At 40.1% G+C, this 26,030-nt stretch overlaps 12 protein-coding genes and 1 non-coding gene across 13 annotated transcripts; 8 read left to right on the forward strand and 5 right to left on the reverse strand.

Moving 5' to 3' along the window:
• Positions 1–110: 110 nt before the first annotated feature.
• On the reverse strand, positions 111–956 carry POR2 (putative porin POR2; the record flags this gene model as incomplete). The annotated part of the gene is made up of 1 exon (XM_056228665.1): positions 111–956. The coding sequence occupies one exon, from the start codon at positions 954–956 to the stop codon at positions 111–113; it is 846 nt and encodes a 281-aa protein (XP_056088364.1).
• Positions 957–1,524: 568 nt separating this feature from the next.
• On the forward strand, positions 1,525–2,154 carry SDP1 (mitogen-activated protein kinase tyrosine protein phosphatase SDP1; the record flags this gene model as incomplete). Its single annotated transcript, XM_056228666.1, has 1 exon — positions 1,525–2,154. The coding sequence occupies one exon, from the start codon at positions 1,525–1,527 to the stop codon at positions 2,152–2,154; it is 630 nt and encodes a 209-aa protein (XP_056088365.1).
• Positions 2,155–2,529: 375 nt separating this feature from the next.
• On the forward strand, positions 2,530–5,763 carry HOS4 (Hos4p; the record flags this gene model as incomplete). The annotated part of the gene is made up of 1 exon (XM_056228667.1): positions 2,530–5,763. The coding sequence occupies one exon, from the start codon at positions 2,530–2,532 to the stop codon at positions 5,761–5,763; it is 3,234 nt and encodes a 1,077-aa protein (XP_056088366.1).
• Positions 5,764–6,318: 555 nt separating this feature from the next.
• On the forward strand, positions 6,319–6,663 carry COX5B (cytochrome c oxidase subunit Vb; the record flags this gene model as incomplete). Its single annotated transcript, XM_056228668.1, has 1 exon — positions 6,319–6,663. One exon carries the CDS (start codon positions 6,319–6,321, stop codon positions 6,661–6,663), a length of 345 nt encoding a protein of 114 aa, XP_056088367.1.
• A 298-nt stretch (positions 6,664–6,961) lies between these two features.
• Positions 6,962–8,095, forward strand: HPM1 (protein-histidine N-methyltransferase; the record flags this gene model as incomplete). The annotated part of the gene is made up of 1 exon (XM_056228669.1): positions 6,962–8,095. The coding sequence occupies one exon, from the start codon at positions 6,962–6,964 to the stop codon at positions 8,093–8,095; it is 1,134 nt and encodes a 377-aa protein (XP_056088368.1).
• A 184-nt stretch (positions 8,096–8,279) lies between these two features.
• Positions 8,280–11,060, reverse strand: SEC24 (COPII subunit SEC24; the record flags this gene model as incomplete). Its single annotated transcript, XM_056228671.1, has 1 exon — positions 8,280–11,060. One exon carries the CDS (start codon positions 11,058–11,060, stop codon positions 8,280–8,282), a length of 2,781 nt encoding a protein of 926 aa, XP_056088369.1.
• Positions 11,061–11,765: 705 nt separating this feature from the next.
• Positions 11,766–13,859, forward strand: SKDI09G0620 (putative metalloendopeptidase; the record flags this gene model as incomplete). The annotated part of the gene is made up of 1 exon (XM_056228672.1): positions 11,766–13,859. The coding sequence occupies one exon, from the start codon at positions 11,766–11,768 to the stop codon at positions 13,857–13,859; it is 2,094 nt and encodes a 697-aa protein (XP_056088370.1).
• A 296-nt stretch (positions 13,860–14,155) lies between these two features.
• PFK26 (6-phosphofructo-2-kinase) lies at positions 14,156–16,639 on the reverse strand (the record flags this gene model as incomplete). The annotated part of the gene is made up of 1 exon (XM_056228673.1): positions 14,156–16,639. One exon carries the CDS (start codon positions 16,637–16,639, stop codon positions 14,156–14,158), a length of 2,484 nt encoding a protein of 827 aa, XP_056088371.1.
• Positions 16,640–17,293: 654 nt separating this feature from the next.
• Positions 17,294–18,318, forward strand: MOB1 (Mob1p; the record flags this gene model as incomplete). The annotated part of the gene is made up of 2 exons (XM_056228674.1): positions 17,294–17,313; positions 17,397–18,318. The coding sequence occupies 2 exons, from the start codon at positions 17,294–17,296 to the stop codon at positions 18,316–18,318; spliced, it is 942 nt and encodes a 313-aa protein (XP_056088372.1).
• Positions 18,319–18,448: 130 nt separating this feature from the next.
• SLM1 (phosphatidylinositol 4,5-bisphosphate-binding protein) lies at positions 18,449–20,491 on the reverse strand (the record flags this gene model as incomplete). The annotated part of the gene is made up of 1 exon (XM_056228675.1): positions 18,449–20,491. The coding sequence occupies one exon, from the start codon at positions 20,489–20,491 to the stop codon at positions 18,449–18,451; it is 2,043 nt and encodes a 680-aa protein (XP_056088373.1).
• A 331-nt stretch (positions 20,492–20,822) lies between these two features.
• SHQ1 (Hsp90 cochaperone SHQ1) lies at positions 20,823–22,352 on the reverse strand (the record flags this gene model as incomplete). The annotated part of the gene is made up of 1 exon (XM_056228676.1): positions 20,823–22,352. One exon carries the CDS (start codon positions 22,350–22,352, stop codon positions 20,823–20,825), a length of 1,530 nt encoding a protein of 509 aa, XP_056088374.1.
• Positions 22,353–22,572: 220 nt separating this feature from the next.
• DPH1 (2-(3-amino-3-carboxypropyl)histidine synthase) lies at positions 22,573–23,859 on the forward strand (the record flags this gene model as incomplete). The annotated part of the gene is made up of 1 exon (XM_056228677.1): positions 22,573–23,859. The coding sequence occupies one exon, from the start codon at positions 22,573–22,575 to the stop codon at positions 23,857–23,859; it is 1,287 nt and encodes a 428-aa protein (XP_056088375.1).
• Positions 23,860–25,803: 1,944 nt separating this feature from the next.
• Skdi_9.trna1T lies at positions 25,804–25,876 on the forward strand. Its single transcript has one exon. It is a non-coding gene; the product is annotated as a tRNA-Thr (tRNA).
• Positions 25,877–26,030: the final 154 nt, after the last annotated feature.

The following is a 26,030-nucleotide window of genomic DNA, read 5'->3' on the forward strand; positions in this document are numbered from 1 at the left end:
GATGCAAACATATATACTATTTTAATAAGCTAAACCAAAAGTGGAAGAAAAATTCTATCAAAAAAGTACAAAAGCGTTATTAAGTTACGGTTACATGAAGAGAAGCTCAATCATGCTGAGAAGGACAAAGACCAGCCAAACTTATGAACAGGCTCAGCCAGCTGTAGCACATTGAAAGACATACCCACTCCCAAAGAGATGTCTTTTCTCAGACTTTGCTTGAAGGACAGTGTAGTCAGGCCCGAATCTGTAATCTTTGCCTTAACTTGCGAGGAGGAATCGGGTAGGTATCTAGTAACGAACTCAATGTTCATATTGGAACTTGTCTTCGATTGCACTGTGGCTTTAGCTCCCACCTGCAAGTAACGATTGATGTTTTGGAAGAAGGAAGCAGAAGCGCATTGTCTATTGTTCGTGGATAGCACGAAAGAGTAGTCCCTTGCAAGATAACCCAATGACATGGCGTAGCGGGCCAAACTCCCACTGGGAATGTCGTAAGCAATCTCCGTGCCGCCAACGAACCCGTCACGGCCTAAACTGATGCTTCCGACAAAGTCCTTGAGTTGCAAAATGTCCATGGAACTTCTCGCACTGAAGGATTGTTGCGCATAGCTCAGATTGAGTTTAGCGTTCTTGATGGCCTGGGGAGTCAAACACGCATTGACGTCACCCTTCCAACCAGGTGCTATCTTTGAAAACTCCAGTCTTGTGTTCAGTTTGCTCCTGTTCGACCAGCCTTGAGACAGCGAAACTCCTTCTTTCCTGTCGCAGAACCGACCTTCAACACTGGTTTGAATAGGGCCATCCTTCGTGACCTGCTTCCCCTTCAGAGTAAAGTTGACTCCATTTTGTGTAGTGGTCGACACACTCAAAGAAAGCGGACTAGTGTGGAAGAAGTCTCTGTTCAATAGGCCATTAATATCCCTAGGTATATCATGGAAGAAAGGTGGTGCCATCGTGGATATATCTCGCCTGTTTTCCTGTCGCATTCTTTCCTCGAGAAAATAATGAAGTTCAATTTCGATATTCCTCTTCTTTTTCTTTTCCAGTCTCTGCAATGGTAAGCGAGAAAAAAAGAAAGAAACATTTACTGCGGGCGTTTCCAATGTGTGCACAGTCAGTTTTCGGTTAGGAAAACTGAAGCTCACAAGCAGCTGGCTTCACTACGCTGATACATACCTGAGAAAGAGGGAGAACCCAGCCTTGCAGCGGTCGCATCTCCAGGGATGATGGGATACATTCCGCATTCTTTTCCTAGATGTATATCATCAGAATAGGGCGTATCTTTAAAATGTAAAAAAGGGTTTTTGCTTCGTACGGCGCGCTCTTGGCAGCTCCCTTTTTGGAAGGCGGTTTCCTATTTGGGTGATCGAAAAGTAATAACTTTAATCTGCTCTTGTCCCCTTTACGGTATGTTGGTCGATATAAAAGAGCGAGCGGAACAGGATCAGCAACAGAGTTGAGATTGCCATCCTACACTAACAATAACACGTACGGCTGTGCCCTTGTAGCCACGAACATAGCATGAACATATACACATCACCCACGCGAGCATCAGGCAACTTGCTCAGTGGTGGAGAGAAGCCCCGTCTGCCCATGTTGGCCACGGATGGCAGAAGTACAGAGAAGCGTTGCCTGGACGAAGACTGCGAGGCCATACCGTGCTCGAGCCTGGACATGTGCAAAATCTACCCGAAAGGCCCACTGCTTGTTCTTCCGGAGCGTATCTACCTCTATTCGGAACCCACGGTGAAGGAGCTTTTGCCATTTGATGTAGTTATTAACGTTGCTGAGGAGACACGAGACTTGCAAACGCAGGTTCCCGCCATAGAGTATCACCACTGCCGGTGGGAACACGACTCCAACATCACGATGGACCTGCTGTCCCTGACCAGCATTATTCACGCAGCTGCAGCGAAGAGGGAGAAAATCCTGATACATTGCCAATGTGGGCTGTCGAGGTCTGCGACGCTGGTGATTGCATACATCATGAAGTACCATCATTTGGGCCTGAGACACGCGTACGATCTGCTGAAATCAAGAGCAGACAAGATAAGCCCCCCCATGGGGCTAGTTTTCCAGCTGATGCAGTGGGAAGTCGCTCTCAATGCAAATACTAACGTGCAGGCCCATGAATATAGAAAACTACCATAGGCAAGATTACTGGGCGGCCCCACGGTACCGTAACCCTCTTTCTTTCTCCTGCACTTTATAACTACTTTTGTACTTTTTGCTTTGTCTTTTGTTTTTTTATACCCACATTCTGTTCTCTCTTGTTGAAAAATCCTGCTGAGATAAGACGGGAGTGAAGCTAGTCTATTCTTGCGGAAGTGGTGTTGGTAAGGTACTTATGTGTTACTGATGTGTTTTTAATAATACATCGATGAGATCCCGCCGGGTAATTTTGTGCCCTTTGCTACTATATTACATTCACTACCATAGGGAGAAAACCATAGGACAGTTACACAAAGCAACAACAGGATCTCCGTGTACGTGGCACAACAGATCGGTGTAGAGGTTCATGTCGACATGAGTGACATTAATACGAAACAGCCGCAAAAGAAGAGGTCGTTGAGTAGCTATCTTTCAAATGTCAGCACAAGGCGAGAGGAGCTGGAAAAGATATCCAAGCAAGAGACCCCGGAAGAAGGAGACCTCGTCAGTGAGCAGAAGGGGGAGGAGCCGTTTGCGGAAAAGCCAACTGAAGTTCAAGACACTGATGTACCATCTGGCGCGGATGCTGCAAGCGCTCATGATGTTGCTCCAGCTATTGCTAATCAACCGGAAGTTGCAATTCAGCACGATAACGCGAGCTCGCATGGACGTGAAGTTTATGAGGGTGGTCCTCCTGAAACAAATGTAGAAACGAACCAACCAACACCAGCAAATGCTTTATCGTCATTAGCCGATGTACGTAATGTCGATATTCAAAGCCACCAGCCTTTCTCAAGAGACCAACTGCGAGCGATGCTGAAAGAGCCAAAGAGAAAAACAGTCGACGATTTCATACAGGAAGAGGGCTTGGGAGCCACTGAAGAAAACGACTTAAGCGATGAAGTGCTAACGGATCCAGGACCAGGCAAAGAGGGAGATGATATAGAGTATAGTAACTCCGATAAGGATACAGATGATGTGGGAAGTGATGATCCGACAGCACCCAATTCTCCAGCAAAACTAGGCCGTCGTAAATTGGTGAGGGGCGACCAACTGGATACGATCACAAGCGCTATGTTTAACAACGAATCAGATTCTGAGCTGTCAGATATCGACGATACAAAAAATATTGTTTTATCCAGTAGCTTATTCAAAGGCGGTTCTTCTCCCATTAAGGAAGTCAACAAAAATTTCCATAATATGAATTCTTCGCCGGCGCAGAATGCCCAGAAGATCTCAGTGTCTAAAACTAATGATGGTAGCAAAAAACCTCATATAGCCGTTTCCAAACGTCCTAAACAGAAAAAGGGTATCTATAGGGATTCAGGCGGAAGAACAAGGCTTCAAATTGCTTGTGATAAGGGTAAATTTGACGTGGTGAAAAAAATGCTTGAAGAAGGAGGTTACGACATTAATGATCAAGATAATGCTGGTAACACCGCTTTGCATGAAGCAGCTTTACAAGGCCATATTGAAATTGTGGAACTACTGATAGAAAACGGTGCGGATGTAAATATTAAGTCTATCGAGATGTTTGGTGATACCCCCTTGATCGATGCATCTGCCAATGGTCATTTGGATGTCGTTAAGTATCTTCTAAAGAATGATGCGGATCCGACTATACGTAACGCCAAAGGTTTAACTGCCTTTGAGTCTGTTGACGATGAATCTGAATTTGATGATGAGGAAGACCAAAACATTTTACGTGAAATAAAGAAAAGATTAAGCGTAGCCACCAAAAGATGGACTCACGGCGCAGGCCTTCACAAGGACAAATCTATTTATGACAACAATATGGACACAACAGATCGTCCATGTTTCGACGATAACACTAAACCTGAAAATAGAAAAGACAGTGAATCCTCTCCTATGGTCTCAAATATCGATGAAAAGGCCCCAGAGGAAGAGTTTTATTGGACTGACGTTACTTCGAGGGCGGGCAAAGAAAAACTATTCAAGGCCTCAAAGGAGGGACATTTACCATATGTTGGTACATATGTAGAAAACGGTGGTAAGATAGATTTAAGGTCCTTTTTCGAAAGTGTTAAATGCGGCCATGAGGATATCACAAGTATCTTTTTGGCATTTGGGTTCCCAGTCAATCAAACGTCGAGAGAAAGTAAAACGTCTTCTCTAATGGTAGCTGTTGGACGTGGCCACATTGGAACTGTTAAATTGCTATTAGAAGCAGGGGCGGATCCAACAAAAAGAGATAGGAAGGGGCATACCGCTTTGTACTATGCCAAAAACAGCATAATGGGAATAACAAATAGTGAGGAGATTCAATTAATCGAAAAATCGATCGATAATCACTCAAAAAAACATTTGAATGATGATGACGATGATGACGATGATGACGATGATGACAACGAGAGAAAGTATAATTCGGAGGCACATGAAAATAGGAGAGAGAAAACGCAATCCCCTGTACCGACAGATCAAAGAAATACCACACCCAAGATTGGAGGCAAAGATGATGATACTGAACTACCCAACGCTACAGGTGGCGATTCTAGTGATGACCGCGACGCCAAGAATGGTGCAACTTCGGATTTAGGTAAAAGGCATGGAGAGAACGAAATTGATGGTTTTCGATATCCTAGTGATTGGAAACGGCGTAAGACAATTGCCTTGCAAAATGAAGAAAAATCGAAGAGTGTTTCGCCACTTTCTATGGAGCTCCATTCCCCCAAGAAAGCTAAGCCTGTAGAAGTGAATAAGATTCATGAAGAAACCGCTGCTGAAAGAGAAGCAAGACTTAAAGAAGAAGAGGAATACAGGAAGAAAAGATTAGAAAAGAAGAGAAAGAAAGAACAGGAACTATTGCAAAAACTGGCTGAAGATGAGAAGAAAAGAATCGAAGAACAAGAGAAACAGAAGATCTTAGAAATGGAAAGATTGGAAAAAGCTACTTTGGAGAAAACTAAACAAATGGAAAGAGAGAAAGAATTGGAGGAAATTTCTTATAGGCGTGCCGTAAGGGACTTATATCCGCTAGGTTTGAAAATAATTGACTTCAATGATAAACGCGATTACAGAAGATTTTTACCACTTTATTATTTTGTAGATGAAAAGGACAATAAGCTCGTGCTCGATCTACAAATCACAATATTATTGAAGGACATGGACATGCTTTTAACGGATAATCAATCAATATCCGAGAAGTTTCCTGTGGATCCGACCCACTTGGCGCCTCTTTGGAATATGTTGAAGTTCATTTTCTTATATGGTGGTAATAACGACGAAAACCAAGATATGTCGAGGGACAATAAAAAATTTGTTGTGAATTTTGACGGTGTTGATTTAGATACCAAGATTGGGTACGAGTTTCTGGAATATAGAAAATTTATCAATTTGCCTATGGCATGGATTAAATGGGATAAAGTTGTCATTGACGATCCTGCAAAAAGAAGGGAAATAGAAGAAAGTATGGTTCAGATATCTATAAGGGAGTCTAGGCAATTGCAAAATGATAAATCCAATGATTCGCAACCATCAACGCGTAAAAGGCGTTGCCTGAAAGTACCTCGGGAGTTGCCAGTCAAATTTCAACATCGTATGAGCATATCCTCCATTCTTCAACAAACATCCAAAGAGTCATTTTGGTAGGCATTTCACTCATTCATCCATTGGCGTTCAGTTTTACGATGCAGCATATATTATTTTATGTCTATATATCCCGGCACAATTGTACTAATTCTATTCTCCATTATTTCTTACATTATAATGGGCCAGTGATTTTTTCCTGGATAACGTAACGAACGCTTGAAAATTATTATCACAGACCCCTTAAAAATGGCTGAGGGGTTCAGAAAATACCGTACAAAAGACGAAAGACAATAGAGTTTTTCTTAACTTGAAATCTGATATATCACTATTGCATTGAACAATAGGCTCATTGTTCCTTTTTAATTTCCTTGCAGGGTATTTCCGAGATGGAATAACGTCATACAAAAAAATATAAAAGTATGTAAAAAATATACAATTTCTACTCTCAAATGTGCAAGAACAATCCGTTTACTGACATGCAAAGTGTATAAGCACAAATTTACAGTGCTGCGTATTTCCCTTACAAATGGGGCCAGGCTAAGTGGAACAAGATTTGTTCACACAAAAGCTCTCTCTAAAGCGACATTGACAGATCTGCCTGAAAGATGGGAAAACATGCCAAACGTAGAACAGAAAGAAATCGCTGATAATCTGATGGAACGTCAGAAGCTTTCCTGGAAAAACTTAAATAGCAATGAAATAAAAGCAGCTTGGTATATATCCTATGGTGAATGGGGCCCTAGAAGACCTGTGCATGGAGAAGGCGACGTTTCCTTCATAACTAAAGGGGTCTTTTTGGGGTTAGGAATGTCATTAGGCCTTTTCGGTTTAATAAGATTATTGGCCAATCCTGAAATTCCAAAGACTATGAACAGAGAATGGCAGTTGAAATCTGATGAATATTTAAAGTCAAAAAATGCCAACCCATGGGGCGGTTATTCTCAAGTTCAATCTAAATAAATAGACTAGAGAATTGTTTTGAATATTTCGTGCTTGAAGACTGATAATTTTCATTTGTATACATCCGTAATTGGTTTTTTTGGTCATGATCCGACGGTTAAATTCACTTAATCCTTTGCCTGCGTATCTTTCAACGTGCATTATATAACTTTAAAGAAAGTGAAAAATGAAAAATCTCGAGGTGAAAAATTCATTTAAAAAAATATACATAAAAGTATACATGTCATCGATTTTGTAAATATATGAAGCGAGTACTCAAATAGAAAGAAGAGTACTGCAATCACTTGTCGCTAGAAAGATGTCGTTTTCCTTCGGCTTTACTTCGAATGACTTCGACGATGATGAACTTGTTGCCCAAGCAGAAGCCTCTATTAAATCTACCGAAGTAAATGGAGAGACCCCTACTTGCATCAATCCGCTAGATTCTGATTTTTTGTTGCAATCCAGTGTCGTCCAACCAAAAGTCGAAAATATCGAAACGATATTGCAGAGTCTTCAGGATGTTAGATTGACTTTTGAAGAGTTCCAATCCTCATTGCATAAAATGCCATTAATCAGAAGGGAACTATTCGATGTCAAACATCAACTGATGTTAGAGGCAGATGCCGAATCCACTAACAACTCTACGGAGTTGGATATTTTACTTGGCGATACTTCTGAAGACCTGAGAAAAAATGTCTATGAAGGGGGCTTGAAATCATGGGAGTGTTCTTATGACTTGGTGGATTTACTGTCCGAAAAAGTTGACAAGACGATTACTGATATTGATGTGGTTTTAGAAATAGGCTGTGGGACAGCATTGCCTTCAGAATTTCTGTTCCGATCGGCTCTCCTACGGAATGATAAATCTAAAAGCTTAAAGTTCATTTTGTCTGATTATAACGCTAGTGTATTAAGATTGGTTACTATACCGAATTTACTTATAACATGGGGTAAAACTGTTTTAACAAATGAAGAATGGTGTTCTTTGCAGAGGGACGAATGTGATAATATTCCAATAAACAGCGAAGAGTTGCTTCTGTCCCCAAAGTTGCTAACCGCCTTTTATGACGACATCAAAGGTAGAAATATTACCATTGTTCTTATATCTGGATCGTGGGGACGTAAGTTCAGTAATTTAATTCATGGAATGTTGTCAGGAAACAGAAAGGTTTTGTCGTTGACCTCTGAAACAATTTACCAACCTGATAATTTACCTGTTATCGCAGAAACAATACTTGACATACATGGGTTACCACACACTGAAATTCAGACTTATGTGGCAGCGAAGGATATTTATTTTGGTGTTGGTGGTAGCATCGTTGAATTTGAGAAGTATCTGAATGATAAAATCACTTCCGAAAACCTACCTATTCAGTCCCAAAGGTTCGAAGTTAACTCTGGTTTGAAAAGATCAATAATATGCATTGAATCAAGTCAAATTGCTCACTAATCATTTTTTGTTTCACTTTATGCTTACGGTTCTCATCCTTTATTTGTAAGATGGTTGAAAAATAGAATAAAGATATAAGAGGTAAAAAATTAAAATAATTGTTCAATATACATAGTAAGGTCAGAAAGCAAGACTTCAATCGATAAAAAAATTTGGTTTCTGTTTTCAGGATGTTTTTTTAACCTTATTTACTGATTCTAGCTTTCATGATTTGTAAGAACTCTCTGTAACTTTCGTTATTCAAAATCTTATCCTCTACTAAGGTACTCGAAGCCCATAGTCTCAGAGTTGCGACTTCCCTAGCAGATGCATGGTTTACAGGCTCACTCAAAGAAGAACCTCTAACAATATACAACGACGGGTAGGTGATAATATCGTCATGACTTCTCAGTTGGTTGATAATGTTTCTTACTCTTTGGTTGAATTCTGAATTCTCCACAATAGGTATTTCCTGCTTGCCAATTGGAATGTCAAAGATATCTTGAGTACCAAACACGTCAAATACTAATGCTGGGACAGCGTCACCGCCCATCCACAAAAATAATTCATTACCATTATCTACCAAGTATAAGCCGTATCTTTCAAACAGTGAAGAGGTGGCATTGATGGGTGGAGGTAAAACAATTGTGCCAGTGGTTTCGCCATCTTCAGTTTGTACTGGTAAACCAGCCTCATCGGCCATATCATGCAATGAATAAACGTCAGGGTAGATGTTTTTGATTAGGTATTTCAACGGTAATGATTCTAGGCAATTCAAAGCAGAGGCACGATGATCACTCGGAACAATACCAGATCTAAATGCCATGTGCTTAGTTAAAGAATGCATCAATAACGGGAACATTCTTAGATTGGCACATAACCTTAATGGAGCACCACCTGCAGTGTTAGATACCACTATTTCCTTCTTGTATGTGGCTAAAATATCTTGCACTGATTTATTAATCAACACTCTTGCTTCGTCCAAACTGGAATTTAATGCCTTTTCCACCGCCTTAGCGTTGTAAAATGACGCTATGGCTAATTGATCAGCAGATGCATATACTTCGGCCAAGGATTCCGTGGTAGGCATGGCCAATGTAATGATTCTGATTCTACGTTGACTGTTATTCAAAGATAATAGCACTGCTACTTGAATGTAACAGTATTCGGTCATGATAGATTCATCGACGTTGACTTCAAACAAATATGATTGATCTCTTGGCATGGTGGAAAATGCACACAAATCAGAGGATCTGTTGAAGAAATGGCCATAAAATCTGGACATTCTTAAACCTGTGGAACCACGGGCTCTCATAACAGTTTCCATGCAGAAATCCATGGAAATGTGTTTGGCGAATTCAGTGGAAAATTTGACAATATCGTTTGGATTTTTACCTGAAAATCCGGGGTAGAAATGGGTTTGACCAGCGGTGAAACGGCTTAAATTGGACAATGATGCAACATCCATGTAATCCTCAGAGGCCAAGAATAAATCCACAGTAATTTGCACTTTAGAACAATCAATGGTGAAGTTTTTATAAAATGAGTCTTGACAAGACAGCAATTGGGCAGTTTCCTTTGACGTGTTGACAACACCGCTTTCGTTTCTTCTTTGCAATTTCCCTATGCCCAGATTAGGCAAAGTACCTGATACTATGATGATTTTACCACCAACACCACCAATCAAATGGTAGGCCGACTTCAAAGCGGGGCCCAACGCAAAACTGGTGATCAAATTGTACTGGAAGATTTCAGGGATCTTGGTCAATAGAGTCTCAATGTTTCGTCTGCAGGCTTTCAACGAAACAACCATGGAATTTGGTCTGGGCAAGAAAGGTTCCTCCAAATCGGCAATGTCCATCATATTGATTTGGTCGGTGGATTCTTCATTATTCTCAGAATCCAATGGAATCTTGAAGTAATGGATGGCGTTGTCCACGCATAGAATGGAAATCCTGGTTCTTTCGTCGTGGTTAGGGATGGAATCCAAGTTCTGCAAGAGAGTGTTGATGGTGGTGGACAACAACCCGCTCTTGATGGACGCTTGGGACACATCGATCAGGAAACAGTACGTGGCCGGAGGAGGTTGCCTTAGAGTATATTCCTTGGGAGCCATGTATTCCATAACAGCACATTTAATTTCGTTTCTGTCATATCTACTCTTTGGATCGTTCGGATCGCTCTGGTCCATCTGCATAGGGACGTCATTAGCCAGACGACAAAAGTTACATCTCCACCTTCTGCCTTGCTCGATAAAAGTGATGAAGGGGTTCACGTAAGAACGGCAACGACGACAGCGGATGATCAGACCATCCTCATTTAATGGGGGCGGGTCGATATCGTCGTACAAGTGTTGGTATGGTCTGATAACCAGTCCGAATGGTAGCTTAGATTTCTTCAACAGGGAGCTATTTTTGGGAACAGCGTTCAAAGTCGATCTGATATAATCCGGAGACGCGTTTGACAATTCCGATGGAACTAGCATTTTCTCTGGTGGAATAACCAAAGGTGGGGGAGGCAAGGTCAAGTCGGTAATTGGAGGAGGCAGTTCCGTCAACAAATCGATCGGATACAGCTGGTTCATGGGTCTCATGCTCTGGCCCATTGCGGCGCTTGGCTGACCGTAAACGGGTGAAGATAGCGGCTGTTGCTGTTGCTGCAGGGGCGTGCCCATCTGCACGGGGATCTGCTGCTGCATATAAGCGTTAGGATCGACCAGAGGCACGTTGTGCAAGTGCATATCGTTCATGGAAGTGGCGGCCTGATCAATTTGCTGGTGTAACTGCTCCTGAGCAGGTGTCAGGAATTGCTGTTGGCCCATGGACGCCATTGCAGGTTGCGGTGGCATTCCCATCTGCGCATAGTTCATTCCAGCGGCTGCCGGGTCCTGAGGAGCCATGAATTGCGCTGACTGCTGCAGAGGAGTGGCACTCTGTCCATACTGGGGCTGAGCCTGTGGGTAAACACGTTTCTTGTGGTGGGACATATTGTACGCGGGCTCCGACTTGTATATTATATCAGTCTCAATGCGGCGGAAACAGACCTGAAGGAAAGATATGAGCTTCTCGTATCGCGACTTTAATCTGCCTTCTAATATACCATTCAGATTCTCCTTACATGTTTTGTTTTTCTTCGTTTTCGTTCTTTCCATTTCCCTCTGCCGTAAATGGAAAGTGAAAAAAAAAAGAACAGCAAAGCGATAGCCAATTGTCCTAATGACCACGTCAAAGACTGTGTCGAGCACCAAGGGCGATCTAAGTTAACTACACTGAGTCCAAGAGTACACAATTATTGCGATTGAAGCAAAGCCAGACCCGCCAAAGGCCTTTGTCTCGATGAAACAGTGCTCTCACCCAGACACCACACCGCATAGTGTATGTCACCCGGTTTTCCATCGCTCACGATCTGGTGAATTTTTCAAAAAATAACGTAATCTATTGTTCTCGAGAGCTTAATGCACCATGCAAGTGTGAGCAGACCTGGAACGGTTGGGACTTCCTGGACTTGAAGGGAATGTGTGTCTTGGCGTAGTTAATTCTCTCGAGCACGGTTTTCGGTTTGACATTTAAGATCAGCCGTCGCCGGAAAACAAAGAAAACGAGGTTGCAAAATAAGGTCTTCTTTCTTATTGTTATATCGTATACGACAAGCTGAACTGAGAGAGCAGTAGGTAAACAAAAAAGGAACAAAAATGACAGCTGCGAAGGATATTGATCTATTTAATCTGAGGGAAAACGAGCAAATCGTGTCTCCTTGTCTTATCGTCCATGGGAAATGCAACAAGCAAAATGGTGCGAAGACCGTTCAGGTGCAGCATCCACAATTGCCTCCCGTCACTTACCCCATACATAACCAGTTCTTCAAGGCCACTGTGGTACTGACCCCCGGTGAGAACAAGTTGACGTTTGTCACAGATACCAACACCACTAAGGCCATCGTGTGCTACTACACACCGCTGACGCAGAATCCTCCGGTGCATCTGTGTTTGATCTTGGCCAAGGACTCGCCTCTGCAATTCGATTCTCCTCGAGAACAAAGGGACAGAGAGGGTGGAAATGGTCTCGAACTGGCCATTAAGAAGCTCAGACTCGGCGCCAGGCTCATGCAGGCCTACACTAATGAACAGATGCTAAGAAACAGCATGGGCAATAGAACTTTCCCCTTTGTCGAGGAGTTCGCGTGGGACACCCTGTTTGAGCAGCCTGCGATGAGGAACACCATCAAAGTGCATGTGGTTCGTTCGAAAAAGACGGTTAAGGAGATCCAGGACCCTGACATAGCTCAACAGAACTCTAAGGGGAAGGACACCGGCGCCCTTTTTGGCATCGCCATGGACGCCCTCAAAAACTATGGGGGGCCCTTCACCAACAACGAGAAACCTGTCCAGGCAGCTTGTATGTTCTTAGATACCCACTGGGATGGTAAGTTGATTAGAGGCCATGCTGCGTTGGGCGGTGGTGATGATAGCATCAAGCTAGCCATCTTCGGTTCGCACGGGCTCTACTCATGGCCAACTTGCCTCGAGCAGCTGGTGCCTTATTTTACTGATGAGACAAAGTCTTCCATCAGTGAAGTGGCCAATGACTGTAACGAGTGTGGTACTTACTGGGAGTGTTTGACGATCACCTTGGGCGCATTTATGCATGAGATCGGCCACTTGCTGGGCTGTCCTCACGAGGAGAGTGGCGTCATGCTAAGAGGCTACACCACTTTGAATAGGTCTTTCTTGACTAAAGAGGCGTACTCTGTGAGAACAAAGTCTACCGGTGCTAGTCCACCCATTTTCCCCAAAGAGGAGTGCACGTGGCATCGTCTCGATACGATAAGGTTCTTATACCACCCCTCTTTCACTTTACCACAGGATTATTATGACCCATCGTTCATGAGGCCCACGAAACTGGGTGGGTTTCCCAACATAAAGCATTCAGTCTACCCATTAGGGAACGGCACTTGCCGTATCTTGTCGCCCACAGGTATTTATCTGATTGAGATCATTTGTGATGATCTGGCCAAGGGTCATATTGAATATCTACCAATTTCCTTGGGTGGAAAGGGACCTCAACGGGAAGTTGTGGTAACCTTACAAGACCTACGTGCCAGATTACCCAAAAATGAACTTGCCAAGTTCGGCGATACTTTCAAGTTGAAATTACACTCTGTTAATGCGCCAGAAATCGAATTCGACAAGTTCCCATCTTTGCTGAACGTCCAACCGTTGGACATGTCCAAATATGGCTTCGCTAAGAATGTTCAAGGTATTAAATCGCCACTATACGGTTGCAGTGACGGTGGCAGCGATGTTGGTGTTATCGCTTTTGATGTCAGACTAGTCACTGCTGTGAGAATATACCATGGTTATGCATTGGACGGTGTTAGGTTTTATTACAAGGACGAGGCAACACCAACTAAGCGTGCTCCCGCTGCCAAACCATCTGTACCACCAAGGAACTATTTTGCAAAAATTACCCAAACTATCAAAAGCCATGCTTCAATAAACGAAGGAAATCTGAAGAGCGTATTGTTTGGACACGAAACACAAAATTTTACGGATGCTACGTTAGAACCAGGTGAAATGATCATTGGATTCAACTTAAGGTGCGGAGCTTGGATCGATGCCATCCAGATTATAACAAGTCATGGTAGAATGACCGATATGTTCGGTAACAAAAATGGTGGTGGTTTTGCTTCATTGCAGCCACCCAATGGACAATATATACTGGGTGTGACAGGTAGAGTTGGTCAATGGGTTGACGCCTTTGGAATTATCTACGGCTCTTTAGAGTAGTCTAGTGTAGTTTTATATTCTTCTGCTCATTTTATAATTCATTCAAATCAACATACCTATTAAATTGCTTTCTATATACATATATATACGTACATGTATTTCTATTTGCAGAATTTTTCTTTGGGGAAAAAAAGAGGCAGGTTATAGAAATATGGACGAAATCGCGATGTTTAACACCTTGAAAAAAACTCTGTCGGTTGTATCACTTCATTAATCTATTTAAATAATTCGTTAAATCTTCTGTTTTTTTTGTTTTTGTTCTTATGTCATTTTTTTTTGGCTTTTGCGTAATTATTTCAAACGTGGCTTTGGCTCCGAGTCATCGTCCTTGCCCTGATATCAGTGACGTTATTATCATCATTGTCAGTGGAGTAATCTTTACCATGTAATGGAAAACTTTTGTTCTTCAACATAGACAACTTTTCGTCCACCTTATCTATTTCAAACATCTGTCTTGGCGTCGGTTCTGATTTCTTTATATTAGATGCGTCAGAAGTCGTATTATTATTGTTGGCCAATAAAGGGTTGACATTATTTTGGTTTGGAACAATTCTCGGACGGTGAATCGAAATTGAGGTACCGCCGCCATCCAAAAAGTTGTTGGAAGCACTGGATGTCATCAATGGTGCAGACAATGGCATTTTAGATTCACCATTTTTATTATTGATGTTAACGTTGCTTCCCGTGACGGTAGAATTATTGCTATTGGTTTGAGCACTAACACTAGTTTTGGGCTGTACTGACAATTCATTCTGAGAAGAAGACGCAGAAGTAAGATTGGATCTCTTTCTTGACAAGAAGTCACTTGCAAAGCTGCTTCTTGCACTCGGTGGAGCCGTTGGTATAACAGAGTACCTTCTTTCATTATAAACAAGTCCAACTTCTTTCACTCTTGTGGTATTCAAGTCCGTTTGTGGGACCTTAGAAAATGAATCCGATGTCTCATCATATTCCCATAATGACCAAGTGATTCCGTAGGGTTTTGGTTCTAGACAGTAAACGCAATGTAATGGGACATCTAAATTGGCAATAATATCCATACTCAAGTTCATGAAATATCCCAATAAAGCTCTTGCAACCACACGGTGTGTAATAATAAGAACATTATCCTCGATTCTCTCTAGTTCCGTGATCACAGGTCTCAGTCTATTGATGACATCCATATAGGATTCACCACCAATACCAGGGTATCTATATCTTAATTTGTCCTTCTGTCTTTTTTCAAATTCTTCTGAGAAATCATTTTTGATCTCTGGATATGTCATACCGTCATAATCTCCTGCACTTAACTCATCCAGCATTTTCATTTGCTTGATGGGATAATCATCTTCGTTGAAATATTGGGCGGTTTCTATGGTCCTGGCACGCATACTAGTCCAAACAAAAAAGTCATTGTATAAATTGTTGTCTGAATTTTCATTATTCTTCTTTTGCTGCATAAGGTTTTGATAAAAGATTTCTCTTTGTCTGGCAATGAATTTTGGTAAGCTTTTGGCAAATCTTAGGCCACGGGGAGTTAGATGAGAATTCCCGCCAATACGACCATAAACATTATCTTCACTTTCACCACTTCTTGTTATCCAAATTTGTCGATCAGCCAAATTAAAGTTTAACAAGTAATAAACTGTTTGTGAAGCCAAAAACCCCTGGATGTTGTATGCGATGACTTTCTTTCCTACATCTATCATTTTGATATATTGCAAGTTCTCGTCATCTTCAATAGGTTCATAGGCCTTCAAGTAATTTGATAAACGACTTTTAAAATCTCTTAAAGAGCTTTCAGGATCCTTACCCTTATAATCTGGACCGAATAATTTGAGTCTGATATTTTTTTGTACCAAGGCATGATCTGAACAGACGGATTCCAAAAATAAAACTTTCAGATGAGGACTTCTTTCCCTAATCCTAGCCAACACATTTTTCCTTCTCTCACGGGAAGTATTAGTAGCATCAAAAATACCTACAGATCCGGCACCTTCCAATAGATAGTCTAACAATTCATCGAGAGTATCCATGGCCCACTTGTCTCTCAATCTAGTAAAATCGGTATTTTTCGGGTCAAAAAACTTTGAATCCTGATCTTTCAACCCATGTTCCTTGGCAAATTTTCTTCTAGTGTTACCAACATTAAAGACTTTACAATAGTATAAAGAATAATTTAAAAATCGGGATAATTTGTTTGTAATAAATGACTTTCCCGTGGCTGGTAACCCGACCATAACAATAACCAATTTCGACCCGCTATCTTCCTTCGATATGAGACCATCTGGAGAAGTCTTGGATTTCGTCAAGCCAGGAACATCGATAGTAGTAGGTCTTCTTTTATGATGCCTGGAAGGGGATTTGACATCTTTCAAATCAATACGAGTCACCTCATTTGTTTCATCCGATGGAGGAATGTAATCGTTAACATCGTCCATTGGAATGTTAGCACTCTTCAATGTGGTCTCGTCATTGATATGCAGTCGATGGAGTGATTTCAAATTTGTAGCGCTATTTTCAGGAGAATCTGAAGGGGTATTTTCCTCAGTGATTCGGGGGGAGTTCCAACTGCTAGATATGGGTGTATCACTCAGAGGTCTCTTTTGAAATAGCGGTAAATGTTTAGATAGTTCATCGTGTGGATATTTTTCACCCTCAGTTTTATTATCAGAATCCCGGCGTAGAAGGTCATAATTGGAGTCCTGGCTAGGCACCACATGGTGTGGCGATTGTGTGGGAGCAAGATCAGTATCAGGCGGGACAGGAGATGTTTCTGAGAAGTCTACTGGTTTGAACATTAGTTTTCGTTCCTCCTGCTTTGTTCCTTTGAATAAACTTTCTTTCTACCCTTCTTATTCTTTTACTATTTTTATCTTATGGCACAAAAACACGCACACACAGGTAATGGAAGACAAACGTTATTTCACCTGTTTACTTGTAACTAAGTACTTCAATATATATTTATATATATATGTGTGTGTATGTGTGTTTACTTCTTTATGATCCGCATCCTGCACTGTAAAATAATCTACTATTGTCAGCTTAGGCGGGACTAATATAAAATCTAAGGAAAGGGAATCTCCTCAAAAATATAGTGTCCCCTAATTACCGTAATACATGATAAAAACAGGATCAAAATTTGACACGTGACTATCACGTGTCAAATTCATACGGGTAATACTCATGGTCGGGTAATATTATCGTATCATGTGATAATGTTTCTCCTTTGCTCTCAAGAAGGGTAACGTACTGTCCCAAAATGGAAATATCAAAACGTTAGAAAAATTACAATGATAATTGCATAGTACTACTAATCTGAGAGAGCCTTAGCCTAGTCTACTTTAATCGTATAAGTAATTTTTGGACTTGTCCCGGAACAGACTCGGTTATTAGCCAATATTCCTGAATTTATTTTTTTTTTTCAAAACCCTATACAAAGAATTCGAATCAACATGTCTTTCTTACAGAATTTGTATGTTCCTGTCTTTTTGTTTCTGTATCATCTCTATTGTTTATCTTTTACTAACAACCAGCGTGTACGTTAATCTAAAACAGTCACATAAGTCCCGGTCAAACGATAAGATCCACCAGGGGTTTCAAGTGGAATACGGCTAATATCGCTAATAATACAGGCCCTGAATCTCCTTCCAAGCTAAATCCGCAGAGTAATGATGTCAGTAACACTAACAATGTCAATAATATTAATAATGGGTCAGCTTTCTTCAGCACACCAGTGAACGAATACAATGAAAGCGACCGTGGAAGAATTTCTCCCGTCTTTACTACACCAAAGAGACATGCTCCTCCACCTGAACAGCTACAAAATGTAACGGATTTCAATTACACTCCATCGCATCAAAAACCGTTCCTGCAACCGCAAGCAGGCACTACAGTTACAACGCATCAAGATATCAAACAAATTGTGGAAATGACGCTAGGATCCGAAGGGGTACTCAATCAAGCTGTGAAGTTACCGCGTGGTGAAGACGAGAATGAGTGGCTAGCAGTTCATTGCGTGGATTTTTACAATCAGATTAATATGTTATACGGGTCCATCACGGAGTTCTGTTCACCGCAAACATGTCCCAGGATGATAGCGACAAATGAGTACGAATACCTTTGGGCTTTTCAGAAGGGTCAGCCCCCTGTATCAGTAAGTGCTCCCAAGTATGTTGAATGCTTGATGAGGTGGTGTCAAGACCAGTTTGACGACGAATCCTTTTTCCCCTCCAAAGTGACTGGAGCGTTCCCCGAGGGTTTTATTCAACGCGTTGTTCAACCCATCCTAAGGCGGCTGTTCAGAGTTTATGCACATATCTACTGCCACCATTTCAATGAAATCCTAGAACTAAATCTACAGACGGTGCTAAATACAAGTTTTAGACATTTTTGCCTTTTTGCTCAAGAGTTCGAACTACTAAGGCCAGCAGATTTTGGTCCGTTGTTAGAATTGGTGATGGAGTTAAGGGATAGGTAGTATTGTATATTTATATATGCCTGTTTATAGATTTTTTTTCCAGATATGGGACAAAAACTAGAATAGGGGAGAACATCAATAAGATCATGGAAGGAAATAAATAAAACATTTTAATGTACTGTACCTGTATTTAAGATTTAAAATCGCTTATTGGTGTTTGAATATAAATATTGGGGACTTGATCCTGTAATTCAGAATCATTAGTATCGGGTAATGACGACATGGATGTGTTCGTATTTGTTTGATTGTCCAATTTTGGTGTTACTGTGGACCCCACATAATTACTATTTATATCATCGTTTTCATCATTTTCCATCATTGTACTGTTAGCGTTGTTTTGCTGATACTTGTTATTGCTGGTGTGATTAACGGTTGTCTTCGGTTTACCATCTGAATTTAGGTTTAGTTTTTGCGTAATAAATTTATACTTGTCTTGCATATTCGAAGTAGATGTTAAAATCTTCAAATTATCAAACCAAGACATCATGGTTTCATAAGAATCTGCTTTAAAAACCCAATTATGTCCACGACGAATTATACCGTTTTGCTTGGCGTGTAATACAAATTTAGCATCCGAACTGGCCGAATTTGTTGATGATGTACTATTTTTTTTGGAATGTTCTGTGACGGTGCATTCACTCAATGCTAACGACATCACTGGGACTAGATCTTTTTTCCTATCTGCCGTCTTGAACTCGTGCAAGAAATTTGGTGTTAACACATAATATCCCTTTGAATAGGATTTCAGAAATTTTGATCGTCTTTCCAGAAACCCGGATTTGATATCATAGGTCAATGGATCGAATTGGTATTTATAGACAATTTCTTTGAATGTTCTCATTGGTAGATTAGGCAGTAAAAAATTGGGGTCTCTTGAAATGAAGTTATCCCATTCAAATTGGGGATCAATGTTGAAGAATCCAGAATCTAACTTAGATATTAATATATCAAATACCAATTGTGCTTCTTGTCCCAATAATCTTGCATATATCGTTAAAGAATTTTGAATTTCCATGACTACGATTTTTTCTAATTCAGCGCCTGAAGTTTCCAAATTGTCAAAGGCTTCATGCAGAAAATTTTCCTCTTGAAGTTGCTTTTTAATCTGTCTATCAAGCGCTATCTTGGTTAAAAATGGATCTTGTTTGGGCACTGAGTAACGTGCATCCTTTAAGGACTCCTGAAACTGTTTCATAGCTTGTTTGGTTTGTTGCAATTCTTTGGAACAAGAGTTTTTAAAGTCCGATTGTAGCGATTTTATCTCTTTTATCTTGACTATTAAGTCTCTTCGCAAGTCCTCCAAACGGGGAATAACGTCATTGGTCAATTCCCTTGAGGCTTTAGACGCACTGGATGCCAACGATTCGTGGTACTGGTTCAGAATTGTTGGTAAATCTTGTATCGAACCGTTGCCCAATGGCAAAAAAAATTTTTGTACTGATTTATCCTCCTGGGAACTTGGTTGATACTGGTTCTCGATGGAAAAGAATGGAAATTGTACAGCGTGTGATAATCTCAGCTGCTGCCTGACAATTTCATCTTGAATAGAGGCAATTTCTGTTAAGTAAACAATCACAGATTTGATAACGTTTCTCCAGGCAGAAAACCTCGCCGCGAGAATGTCTGTTGGTTGCGCAGCTGTAGGCACTAATATAACTAATGGCGATCTAGGATCCTGTTGTTGCTGTTGCTGCTGAGTAAGTCTTTGACGTTGCAAAGAAGACCTAGCTCTTGATAATAGTGAAGTATCTGTTAAGGAGTTTTTACCTTGGAAGGGCTTACCGTTGCTGTTGCTCAGATCTGCTGCAGCGATGGCTACGTTAGTATTTGAGTCAATGTTGGGGGCACCGCTGCTTACTATACCTTGCAACCCCCCAGAATTCATAGTTAGTGTCCTATTATTTTGGAACGTAGAATTGCTGGTAGAGCGAACCGGCTGACTGTTCAAATAGTTCTGCTGGTTTATATCGTTAGACGTCAAACTTCCATGTTGAAAATTCGCACTTTGTTGCTGCTGCTGCTGTTGCTGCTGCTGCTGCTGTATGACGTTGACATGATCCGCTGAAGTCATACTTCTGGTATGCTGCTGTAAGTTATGCAGATGTTGCAGATTCAACTGTTGCTGTGAGAGCATATCAGAGACTGCAGAGGTCATTGTGTTGTTTTTCGACATTTTTTTTTTGATCCTATACAGTTGTGTTGCTATCTGCTTTTCCCAAATAGCTTCGAAAAGAGGGTGAGAAAATGTAGATGTAAGAACACTCTTGTAAGTTATACCAATTCAAGCGTTCAAAGGTCGTCCTCGCTGCTCTATATCTCTCGACTCCAATCATTATCTATCTTCAGGGCTCGAATGCCTTCTCCCTTCTTCGATGGAATACGTAATGCTTGAGGGGAAAGCCGCGGGAAAAGAAGGGTAATACAAGCTTTCGACTAGTACACGGAAAGGTCGGTCTATACATACTATATTTATGTAGTACTTAGGTTAGATAACAGGCGTTTCGCTACTGTTGTTGTTGTTGTTGTTGTTGTTGTTCATATTCAGACTCTACCAAAATCTCCATCTCTCTTAGATTTAATGTCTCCCAATCCGGTTCACCGGTTTCTTCGTTGAACGAAGAAACACACTCGAATTCAATATTCTCCTTCGAGATCGATTCTTGTTCTTTCCTCATCTCCAAAGCAAGGCTTCTTATGACGTTCTCATTTCCTTGCGAAATGAACCACGCGGTTAGATCGCCCAAAAGAATTTTGTCGTAAACATAGTACACATCATGGAAACGAAATGTTTCGTGAACGTCCAATAACGCTCGTATGATCAGTCTCTTACCACCACGAAGAATGTAATATACAAACGTCCACGCCTTCATTGCCAGATCATAGTTTCTATGTAGCGGATAGCTCAGAGCTCTTCTGATGCCTGTAATAATTGCGACCCTTATTATGGAAGGCTCTTTATTTTCACTGGAAACCTCATGTAACCCATCTTGCGTTTCATTTGTCTGTTTCAATTGTTGGTCTAAAAATGATATTTGTGGACATAATTTGCCCATGGTCCAGGAACTTTCTGTGGTATGAGTGCCTTCATTCTCGATCTGTTCAAACATATAGCTGAAAATGACGTTAAGTATGGTGACGTAAAGTGGTCTTATATCGTCTACAAGATAAGTCTTTTTGGGTATATTCTCCTGCATTTGCTTTTGTTCTTTATCGGTAAAGTCTACTGGCATGACAAGATCTGAATTTAAGCTTTCTTTGTACCATTGCAGATATTGCTTTACGATGGAGGGCGTAAATTTGAGTAGTCCTTTTATACCGTTAATCTCCAAATCTTCCTCATCCCCATATTTATTAGTCATGTATTCAGAAACGTAGTACTCGGGATCAAATTTTAAATTTTCTTTTCTCAACCTTTCAATGACCCTATTGTTAGCCTTAGTGTGTTCCGGATCGTCTAACTCATTGATATCGTTCCCGTTGCTCATTGACACGGATATAATTGTATCATACAAGTTGTCAAACCCATATTTTGTTTTAAGTAGTCCCTCATTTATAGCGCGATCCATCTTTTGCTCTATTTCCCAATTGAAGTCTTCCCCCATTTGGCCAATAGTTTTCACATCTTCCTTGGGTGTATTCAACGTATCGTCAGCACAAATCTCCTGAATAAGGGGTTTTTGCTTCTTTTTTTCATCAGGATGTTCTGTTAATGCATCGGAATCAACAAGATCACCTTGTCTGGCTAATAACTTCGTCGGTAAATCCAAATCCTCGAAATATTCGTTTTTGTTTAATTTGCCGATTTTCACATTGATACATTCACTTTTGGAATCGTATAGTGCTGTAGATCTCTCGTCGTCAACTAATTCGTGGGGAAATCTTAATCTCAAATAGTATGGCGATAAGTGAAAAATGATCATGTTTTCTTGGATGACAACTTCTAAACCCATCGCATTGAACCTGATATTACTTATAAATATCTTGAGAAATACGAACTCATCATCCTGTGTTATACTGAATCTCGGTGTTATCATTTTTGTTTAAAACTGTGAAAGAATGATGGATATCCCGTTTTGACAGACTTCTTTACTATTGCGAGCACTGATATTATTTTGAATTATTCAATATTTAAAAATTTTCAGCTAAAATTTGCGATGCGATGCCATGAAAAATACTCAATATAATTAGCTTTATGGAATAAGCAAAGTTAATTACATCCCTTAAACTGTGAGGATAGCTTGGTATTTTTTTGACATGAGTGATTCTACAGAACCTAAGAAACAACCAAGAAGGAGGTTTATTGGTAGAAAATCTGGCGATGGTAATAGTGGCAAATTAAATACGGTTGCTGAAAATGGTAATGAGATAGTCCATAAGCAAAGGAATAGAATTGGTCTGGCAAGGAGTATTAACCATGTCCCCGATGATATTTTGAACGACAAAGAATTAAGTGAAGCCGTCAAATTACTGCCTTCCAATTATAATTTTGAAATTCAAAAGACTGTGTGGAATATCAGAAAATATAATGCCAAGAGAATAGCACTGCAAATGCCCGAAGGGTTATTAATTTACTCATTGATAATCAGTGATATCCTAGAACAGTTTTGTGGTGTAGAAACTTTAGTAATGGGAGATGTTTCCTACGGTGCATGTTGCATCGATGACTTTACTGCGAGAGCGCTGGATTGTGATTTTATTGTACATTATGCCCATTCATGTCTAGTTCCCATTGATATTACGAAGATTAAAGTGCTATATGTCTTTGTTACCATAAATATTCAAGAAGATCACATCATCAAAACGCTGCAGAAAAATTTTGCCAAAGGATCCAGAATTGCCACTTTTGGTACTATTCAATTCAATCCGGCAGTACATAGTGTGAGAGATAAACTACTCAACGATGAAAATCATATGTTGTATATTATTCCGCCCCAAATTAAACCTCTGTCAAGGGGAGAAGTGTTGGGTTGTACTTCCGAAAGATTAGACCAGGAACAATACGATGCCATGGTTTTTATTGGTGACGGTAGATTCCATTTAGAGTCTGCAATGATACATAATCCAGAAATCCCTGCTTTCAAATATGACCCGTACAACAGAAAGTTTACAAGGGAAGGGTACGATCAAAAGCAACTTGTCGAGATTAGATCGGATGCCATTAATGTTGCGCAGAAGGGAAAAGTATTTGGCTTGATTCTCGGTGCATTAGGTAGACAAGGCAACTTGAACACTGTAATGAATTTGGAGAAAAACCTGGTTGCAGCAGGTAAAACCGTGGTGAAGATTATTTTAAGTGAAGTTTTTCCTCAAAAACTAGCCATGTTTGATCAAATTGATGTTTTTGTTCAAGTCGCATGTCCCAGATTATCTATTGACTGGGGCTATGCCTTTAATAAACCACTGCTGACACCATATGAGGCCAGTGTCTTGTTGAAAAGGGATGTTATGTTCAGCGAAAAGTATTATCCAATGGATTATTACGAAGCTAAAGGGTACGGACGTGGCGAAGTTCCAAAGCATGCAATTGAATATTCTAAATAGTTTTTGTTTTCTTTTTTCTTCATGTAGAAAATATACATAAATAGGTAGCATCATATTCTTCAACGCTTTGCTGTTGTTTTTTGAGACGAGAGATAGCTCATGCATCTTTCATGGTCTAAGAATTACAGTAAATAGCTTTTAATATGGAATGGAGTTTTCTGATCTAACGTCGAATATTCTTTCTTATTAAAAGGATTACACAATATGCCGCCCCTAATGACTGACTTTATAACATAATTTATCCAAAATAGTACAATTATTATAATGCCCTTAAGAACATTTCATATAGATCATACATGTGGAATATTTTATGCTATAGCATGGCCTATCAAATATTAATTCTATGTTACGGGGCTTTATATTTATTTTAATTTAATTATATTTAGTCCAACAAATTTTATTATGTGGGAGATAATAACGTAACGTGATAATAGGTTGTCCATGAACATACTGGTGCTCTTTAAGCGTCTATGATATTTCAACTGATGGTACGTGAATTGTTGAACTTCCTTGTGCTGTGGTTAAGTGTTTTTCTTTTTGTCACTACGTAGAAGTAATGCACCTAATAAAGAGCCAGTTAAAGTGAAACCAATCAGCAGTAAAAATATGGGTAAAAATATAGCAACATCGCTAGAGATGGGAAAGAGGAAACTTATAATTGGATTAGAGTTTTCAATTTCAAAAATGGGCAGAAGCGACCAGACAACGTAGTAAGCAAAAAAAAGGCAGATAAGTACGAAGCGGTTCATGTAGTTGAATAGAAATTTTCTGCACCTAATTGATTCACTCTTGATGCTAATCTTGAGCCTGTTGTATATGTACTCATGATCAGTTTGCTTCCGTCTCGTGCATATATCCCCTCACACGATATAGTGGTCGAAGAACGATTCTATAATGAGAAAGCAGGCTCTCTCTGTGTGGTGAGGAATGATTATATTGAGAGCTGCGTGAGGATGGAACTTCTTTACCGCACCTGAAGCCTTGATTGTAGGTTCAGGTGTGTTCGAATAATAATATTTCGTTCGTTCGTTAATTACTAGTACAGTATATCCGTTGATATATTTATTGGTATAAACTAAAAAGAGCAAAACAAGATCTTTCTTGTATTATATAAGAGAGTTAGGTAAACACAGGCGCCGATTGGGCATGTTAAGTATGTTCAGTATAATAGTATCTACTGGCCGGTAAGATCTTGTGGCAATTGTTGGGATTCCATTTTGATAAAGTTATCAATCCTTGCACTTCAGCTTCCACTAAATTCGATGACCGTTCTGACTCTTATTTCACTGGTCTGATACTTTTCGTCATCTTCTTAACACTCTATATGATAATCTTCTAGTTACATGATTGAATATATTAATCAGCTGTACTAGTAATTGATGGATAGTTGATTATTGCTCCAACACTTACCAAAAATGGAATCCCAACAAATGTCACAGGATTTTACTGGTCAATACATTTGAATGAGGAGCACATTCTAGAATGGAATTACGAATGTGGTGCTGATATCTTGTACGACTTATATTGTTGATAATTAGTAGTATTAATTAAGAATAAAAGCAGAAATCTTTCTTATACTTATATAAGAGAGGTATATAAAACACACGCCGATTGGACATATTAAGTATGTTCAACATAACAATAACTTAGGGAATTTACTATAAGTTCAATGTAACGACTCATATCATTTATATATATAAATTCCAAGTTGATGTTCAATTAATGGATCTTTGACTCCAAGTGCACCCACTAATAGAACGTCATTTCAACATTCTTCATCCTGAAACAAGGACTAGTTATGTGAATAATGATGAACTTTCTTGCTCCAACATATATTGATTTATTTCAGGCACGTTTTTATAGATATTTCCGCCGCGTTCATTATGACGTTCTGTCGCCATGCTGAGGTATGCCATTTTGAGATACAACATAGCACAAATAACAGCTTCTATGGCCAAGTTGGTAAGGCGCCACACTAGTAATGTGGAGATCATCGGTTCAACTCCGATTGGAAGCATATTTTTCGTAATTCAACGATTACATCATGAACTAGCTGTGGTTAGTCTTTAATTAAGCAAGATGTCGGAACTATTGAGTTATCTCATTCCTTTTTCGTTTTTTCATGGTTTTTAGACTGAGAACATGAAAGTTCATACTTTAGGGAAACGTGG

The sequence above is a fragment of the Saccharomyces kudriavzevii genome (genome assembly GCF_947243775.1).
Source record: "Saccharomyces kudriavzevii IFO 1802 strain IFO1802 genome assembly, chromosome: 9".
NCBI lineage: Eukaryota > Fungi > Ascomycota > Saccharomycetes > Saccharomycetales > Saccharomycetaceae > Saccharomyces > Saccharomyces kudriavzevii.